Here is an 8,017-nt window from a genome sequence, read left to right as displayed (position 1 = left end):
GTCAAGACAAGACATATTTGTCAGATTTCTTATATTCCCTTGGCTACAATTGATTTCCAAAGTTTGTAGAGGTGGCCTTTTTTGCACATTCCAAAATGTGTTATTTTCGGCACATTAGGCCAAGGAAGAACCCCATCCCAATTTTTCAAATCGCCTCAACAATTTCATGTTTAAATTGAATAGGATTCAACAATGGAACACAATGGAAAGGAACACAATGGAAATAAGTCCCCAGGACTTTTTCTGCCTTTATTTATAGTTTCATAGTAGATGGACAGGAAACGGGGGGAGAGAGATGGGGACCTCTAGGCCAGGTCCGGGCCTTAATGCAACATTTCTGATTAATAAAGTATTCAATAAAAATAAAATAAAACAGTATTAAAAATGAGAAATACACATTTCTTCATTTGAAAAATCAAACGCATATGCCTTATGATTGAGTCGACATGCGAAAAACTACTTGAAAAATGTGTAAAAATAAAAAAAGAAAAAGATCTGCCTGAGGTTGTCATGCATATGCATAATAATGACCTTACAAGCATGAATTATGCATGTGCATATGTGAATACACTCAGCCTCCACAGAGCTTTTCCCAAACTGACCACATCAGTAAGGCTTCTCACCATTTAGTGATGTTTTTTCTGGTGTGAATTAAGATGAAACTTTCGGGTGAAGCGTTTAGAACACTGGCCACAGCAGTAAGGCCTTTCTCTGTATTCTCTCGTATGGGTGCGCTGATGAAACTTAGATAGTCTTAGGTTCTCTCCAGTATGTGTCAGTTGGTGTCTCTTCAGATGATATCTTTTGAAGAAACTTTTATCACATTGTTCACAGGAGTAAGGCTTCTCTCCAGTGTGTATTTTCTTATGTACCTTAAGGTGACAGAATCGGATGAAGCCTTTATTACACTGGTCACAGCAGTGAGGCCTTTCTCCAGTATGTGTCATCTGGTGTCTCTTCAGATCAGTTATTTTTGTGAAGCTTTTATCACATTGGTCACAGCAGTAAGCCTTCACTCCAGTATGGGTTACCTGGTGTGCCTTGAGAATGTCCATTGAGGAGAACTTTTCGTAACAGTGGCCACAGCAGTAAGGCTTCTCCCCAGTATGAATGCGCTGATGAATCTCTAATGACGATCGTTCCCAAAAACTCTTCCCACATTGTTCACAGCAGTAACGCTTTTCTTCAGCATGTTTAAATTGCTGGTGTCGCTTAAGACTACCACTTTGGCTGAAGCTTTTAGAACACTGGTCACAGTTATAACAATTCTTTCCAGTATGTGTTTCCTTGTGTTTATTAAGACTAGCCCTTTGGGTGAAGCTTTTATCACACTGGTCACAGTAATGATGTTCCTTTTCTCCAGTATGGATGCGCTGATGAGCCTTTAATTGGTATTTGTGTTTAAAACTCATCCCACATTGTTCACAGTAGAAAGGCTTCTCTCCAGTATGGATGCTCTGATGAGTCTTTAATGTACTTGATTGACTAAAACTCTTCCCACATTGGTCACAGGAGAAAGGCTTCTCTCCAGTATGGATGCGCTGATGATCTTTTAATTTCCCTGGTCCACTAAAACTCTTCCCACATTGGTCACAGGAGAAAGGCTTCTCTCCAGTATGGATGCGCTGATGAATTTTTAATGTGTCTGGTCTACTATAACTCTTCCCACATTGATCACAGGAGAAAGGCTTCTCTCCAGTATGGAAATGCTGATGATTTTTAAATTTCCGTGAATTACCAAAACTCTTCCCACATTGGTCACAGGAGAAAGGCTTCTCTCCTGTATGGATGCGCTGATGATTTTTTAATGTCCCTGGTCTACAAAAACTCTTCCCGCACTGGTCACAGGAGTTATGTTTTCGTTTCACTGGAGACGGGGCAGAACAGGTATCTGAGATAGACAACAGTAAAGTATTATTCAGATATGTAAAACAGGACAACAGTTCATCACATGACAAAACTCATTCACATAGTAGTCATATACTGTATTAACCATATGACTATTAGTGGAGGCGCTATCAGGGCTCCACACGCACCCCCCTTATGTTTTTTTATAGTCTGGATATTTGGCACCCATAGAACCTCTAAAATAAAGATTTTGATGATCCCAAGAAAAGAATGGTCCAAAATGTGTTTTTGTCAATGTTTTATTACCCTTATGAGACCTGTGGGATTGCACACTCAAATTTTAAGCTAGCCCAAAGGTAGAGATACCATTTGATTCTAGACAACCTCAGGTTTCCAAAGGGAACTTGTCATACTACCTTGTCTGGAAATATCTAATGATTCAAAGTTAGACAACATTTTGGCGAGGAGAAAAACGGCCATCACCATATGTGATGGAAAATGGGTTTTTAATAATACTATCCTCTTCCATACCTGAGGCAGGGAATCCAGGGAAATCTTCCTTATCGCTGTCCTCTTCAAACATTTGAAGGATCTGTTGATGCCGTTCTCTGTCCATGGCTTGAGTTGGACCACATTGGAGATAGGAAAATACAACAATGAAATGCATGAAAAGTGAGTCCTAAACGTGGCCAAACACATATCCCTATAGTGGTTAGAAAACAGAACATAACTAGAAAAGTGTGCTCCTCAGATCTCAGTGATTTTGAACATTCCCTCTTGAATCTGCAAAATCACTGATCCCTGATTGTTGAGAGCAGTGGTTCCCAAACGTTTTTCCTTGGAGCTCCCACATCTAACACAGCTGAGACCCCCACCTACGTGCGTGTGCGCACGTCAAGCACACCTGCACGCAAAGTCCTATGCACCCAAACTAGGATAATATCATGCTTTTGTCATGATAATCATATACTGGTAAGTCCTACAACAGAACAGAATAAAAGAGAGAGAGCATGAAACGTACTGGTGTGGTCTCCAGGTTCCTGTTCAAGGTGGTCTTCAGGTTCTTGTTTAAGGTGGTCTTCAGGTTCCTGTTCAAGGTGGTTTTCAGGTTCCTGTTTAAGGTGGTCTTCAGGTTCTTGTTTAAGGTGGTCTTTGGGTTCCTGTATAAGGTAATCTTCAGGTTCTTGTTTAAGGTAGTCTTCAGGTTCTTGTTTAAGGTGGTCTTCAGGTTCCTGTTTAAGGTGGTCTTCAGGTTCTTGTTCAAGGTAGTCTTCAGGTTCTTGTTTAAGGTGGTCTTCAGGTTCCTGTATAAGGTAGTCTTCAGGTTCTTGTTTAAGGTAGTCTTCAGGTTCTTGTTTAAGGTGGTCTTCAGGTTCCTGTTTAAGGTGGTCTTCAGGTTCTTGTTTAAAGTGGTCTTCAAGTTCCTGTTTAAGGTGTTCTTGAGGTTCCTGTTTCATAGAAATGGTCCTGGCTGGTGCTGGAGAACTCATCTTCACCTGCAGGCTGGACTCCACAGACTGGTCTGGAATTAAGGAATAAGGACTTTAATAATAAGGACTTTGATTTGACATGGGCTTTAGATGAAGATAGAGCAGAGGTTGTAAATAAGTACATTTAAAAGACTGGGGAGTCATGTCCCCCCCCCCCCCCCCACACACACACACACACACACACACACACACATTGTGTGACATTATGTACCAATATATGGTCATGTATATAAACGTTTGGTCAATAAAACATCAGTCAATCCTTATTCTTTCAGCTGCAACCAGTGTTAAGTAAACCAGTGTGACTTGGCAGCAGTTTAAAAAATAATAAAAACTTGATTCATAGTAAGTAGGCTTACTTTAATATCTTAAAAGTACAACAAGTTCAAGGCTTTAGTGTTTCAATCAGTCTCTGTTGTAGGGTGATATGGGACTTAAAAATAAAAGCCATTTCAAGGCTTTGATATTGCTTGCAGCCAAAAACTTGCAACCAAACTTCTATTCATAGGAAATTCGACCAGAAGAGAAAGGGGGGAAATAATAACTGTTAAAGGCAGCAGCAAACAGAAGGGTGTTTTAAAAGGCGATCTTAGAGAACTAAGAGTGGCAGCCGACCTGGCGTTTATGTAATATAAGTAAGTGTAAATATAATAATGGCGTTGCGTCATCGGCTTGATATATAACAGCGTTAGCCTGTTCTCATAGCTAACACTCAGGACGGCGTGCAGGCCATGTTTGAACGCATCGCTGTCACTCAAGACGGCCGTGGGGGCGTGTTTGGGTTCAAGGGGCGTGGCCTCCGGCGCAAGTGCAGCATAATTCTGAAGCACACATCTGGATGTGTAGACCCTTTGTCCTACTCCTCCCACCCAACACTCCCTGCTAACAGGTGCTGCCCCATTACAACAACACAAATTGTTCTCATGGAAACATAACATTTCCCATGAAGTTCTCTAGCACACAGTTCATGCATTTCCATTTTATTTTATTTATTGTTTATTTTAGAGTAATTATTGTTTTACTCCTTTTTCTCCCCAATTTAGGTCGTAATGCCAATTAATTCCTCCCCACACATATTTCTGTGTTGTCACTGCTGTCGTATCCTACTGACTCACCTGCCAGTGAGGAGCCCCCACCGGGAGAACGTAGAGGCTTCATACTACTCCTCCCGCCCAACACTACCCGCTGACAAGTGCCGCCCAGCCCGTAGGAGTACGTGCAATGACCAATATCACCCTCCCCCGAACACGGGCCAATTGTGTTCGTGTAGACGCTCGACAAAGCCGGATGCACCACGGTGGATTCGAACCCACAACCTCTGTGGTGGTGGGCAGGGATTTTTACCACTGCGCCACCCGAGCACCTATGCATTTCCATTTTAATGTAGGCCTACAACAGTCTACGTAACTATTATGTTTTAATGTATATCTGCAGTATTTCTACCCCAGGGCCCTTTTACTGCTTGAAATTCAACTGTACCCTGACTGGCTTGAACGTCGGGACATAACTCAACATGATTCAAAATGGTTCATGAACCCATGAATCTGTTGTCTGTTGACCGCCGGCATAGTGAATTAAGAGCCTTTAGGATGGACTTGCTTAATCGTACCCAGTGGACAAAAACTGACAGTCTTGTAATGGGCTGGTGAAACTGTCTACACTACCTGGAGACATCTCCTCCTTCTGCCGTATGGTGTGATCCCTGGTGAACTTGACCCTCTGGTGGGCCTCGATGCACGTCACGCACAGGAACTCAACACACTCCACACAGTAACCTCCGTGTTGTCGTCACAGCTCACGCACACCTGAAGTGGAAGGACAAAGTGACATGTGGGTATGAGTGAGCCAGTCACAGATACCGGAGAAAGTGGCAGCTGAAACAGTTACTATAAGTAGGGCTGGGAAATTAACCGCAAATCTATCAAAACCGACATTTAAAAACATGAACCGACTTAATCTTGCTATATATGTCAATTGAATAATTGAATTATCGAGATAAAGACCCCCCTCCCCCCTTTTTCTTATATATCAACAAATCTACAAATAATCGACTGAATTGATGATTCTGATTAAACACTGATTAAACTTCATTGTACAATGGTGGCGTGCGAAAATAGCAAGTTCACAATGCAACACGTTGCGAGATTGTAGATCAGTTATTTTCACTTTCTTTATTGTTCGTTCATCGAAATCGAGGCACAAGTTTTAAATAACCGTGCAGTCATATCACCCAGCTCTATGGATGGATTCCTTGTTTACCAACATTGAGACTGCACGTGCAGGTGCCCGTTTCATGTAATCTATTCCCAACAGATCCCCAAACCTGTTGTTTTGTGGATCACTCTGGGGAGCACTGGTTTCAGTTAATTCAACCTCCTCTGTGTGTTGGCTGGTGAGACCCTCCTGGCGAGACATATATAGTTCACCCTGCAACGGTGTTGCGCGCCGAGAACAGCTGACATACAAGCTCACAACGTGTCGCGGATGTGACTGCTGTGAGCTTGGAGGTCTGCTATTCTCTGCCGTTCTCTAGACACAACACCTTCGCACGGCGGAGTATAAATCAGGTTTGAGGGGATATTGTACTTTTACTCCACTACAATTATTTGACAACTTTAGTTACTAGTTACTTTTATTTATTTATTCATTATTATAACAAAACATACATTAACCATCCTATTTAAACTATGGCTATTTGAAAATAGCAGATCTACAATCTTGCGATGCGTTGTGAGCTTGTAGATCTGCTAATTGTATACATTTTAGACATTATGATAACTTGTGATGCTACTTTTACTGTACGAATATCTAACCCGACGCACACTAAGTTTGTGCTACTGGTCGGCTACGGCCCTCGCAAAAGGCCGGAGTCCCTGAAAAGGAGTAAAGTAGATAATACTCAGACCTACTCAAACCTGTGTCTTTGATGGTTTTTATTTACTAACACAAATACAAACATACATTAACACACCTAGCAGACAATCGTTCTACTAAGCAGCCAGTTAACTACTATCTTAGTCAACTACAACCTTGCCAGTAGGCTCACATTCTACTAACAAAGTCTAGCCAGGTCAGGCAGTCAGGTTTTAAACCTACAGAAAGATTGAAACACAGAAACAATAATGACAATATTACCGACATGAATTTTCAGACAAACAATAAACATATCAGCATATATGACTATTAATATTTGTGTATCAAGTGCTTTTCTACTCACTACTGATCTGTTGAGGGACTCCAAGAAACTGAACTCTCCCTCAAAGTTCCACACAAAGACCCATAAAGGATGTCGCCTCCCCCTGTTAGACATTTGAGCCTCTCTCTCTCTCTCCACTGGAGAGATAAGGGAACTTTAAAGAATTTATGACAACCAAACTCTGAGAAAGGACCCAGTATGAGATCTTATAGAGCATGCCTCAGTTAATGACTCCAAACAGGCAGTATTAACCTTCATATATGTATGTATTTTACCCTTGCCTTTATATGTCAGCCTACCACCCTGGTGTAATCCTAAATAAGCAGTAAATGCACACGTAATTATAATTATAATAATATCACAGGCGTCGGAGGCAAGGAATAACCCAACATTTACTTTTGGTACTTTAAGTGCATTGATGCCAATACTTTTGTACTTTTACTCAAGTAAGTTTTGATTACCTTTTACTTGCAACAGAGTATTTCTACATTGCAGTGTTGATATTATCAACACTGCAATGTAGAAATACTCTGTTGCAAGTAAACTGTAATGTAAACTTTTTTAAATTCTGTTCTTTTTATCAACTTGATAAAAAGAACAGAATTTAAAAAAATGAAATTATTTCTGTCTGTTGGTTAATAACACATTACTCTGAGGTGTGACAAACTGGGAATACATATTGTATCATATTTATTTTGCTTTACGGGGTCTATAAGTAAAAGAATAATAATACCTTTTCAACCACTGCCTAGATGTATGGTTGTCCTCACGTCACGTGGTTGCTGTCCAGTGTCCACAGGAGGTTGCCTTCAGTGTTGCCAGATTCTGCGAGAGAAACAAGCATCCAGGTCTATTAAAACAAGCCCAAAAGAAACCACTAGGCTCAGCGGCTATTTGAGCCGCTCTACGAGCTTGTGCTGCCTTGAACTTGAAGCTCTACCATTTTCGAAAGAATCTCGTGACATTTAGCACATTTTCTGAAACATTTCAACAACAAAATGAGGATCCCTGGCACAACATATTTTCAGATGGGGGGTCCGTGGACATACATATTAATTTGGTTGGCCTAGCTTACTTAACATGAAAACGTTTGAGAACCACTGGTTTAAAAAACATTGTGAAACAAAGCCCAAATAATCAACTACACTTTAGAAACAAGCCCCAAAAAAACGCAACCCGCCGCAAATACAAATATTTACAAGCAACCGAACTTTATAGAAAAACCAGCCCAAGGTCGCTTATAGTAAGCAGACATGGCAACACTGGTTGCCTTCCTCAGCTAGAAGATGTTAGCCTGACACTCAGCCTGAATTTTCATTTCGTTTCACGAGGCAAACGATTCAGGGGGTGGAGCCAGGCTAAGAAGATGTAGCAACCCTAGCTAAACAACTTCACCTCGCTGTAAATAAACAGCTCTGAAGACTTTCTTTCTTATGAACAGATGAAGTATAGCCCATAATCAGCATACAGTCATATGAGTAAA

At 41.1% G+C, this 8,017-nt stretch overlaps 1 protein-coding gene across 1 annotated transcript; it reads right to left on the bottom strand.

Annotated features, from left to right (window-relative positions):
• Positions 1-626: 626 nt before the first annotated feature.
• LOC308079664 (uncharacterized protein) lies at positions 627-7,290 on the bottom strand (the record flags this gene model as incomplete). The annotated part of the gene is made up of 5 exons (XM_080421215.1): positions 7,268-7,290; positions 5,003-5,143; positions 2,870-3,370; positions 2,380-2,466; positions 627-1,891 (listed from the first exon to the last, which is right to left on the bottom strand). Exons 2-5 carry the CDS (start codon positions 5,010-5,012, stop codon positions 627-629), a joined length of 1,863 nt encoding a protein of 620 aa, XP_080277341.1. The 5' UTR covers positions 5,013-5,143; positions 7,268-7,290.
• Between the last annotated feature and the right edge of the window lie 727 nt (positions 7,291-8,017).

This window comes from Gymnoscopelus braueri, assembly GCF_963280865.1.
Source record: "Gymnoscopelus braueri genome assembly, chromosome: 23".
Taxonomy (NCBI): domain Eukaryota; kingdom Metazoa; phylum Chordata; class Actinopteri; order Myctophiformes; family Myctophidae; genus Gymnoscopelus; species Gymnoscopelus braueri.
Note: the sequence above shows the minus strand (reverse complement) of the source record. Positions and strands in the feature narration are given on the sequence as shown.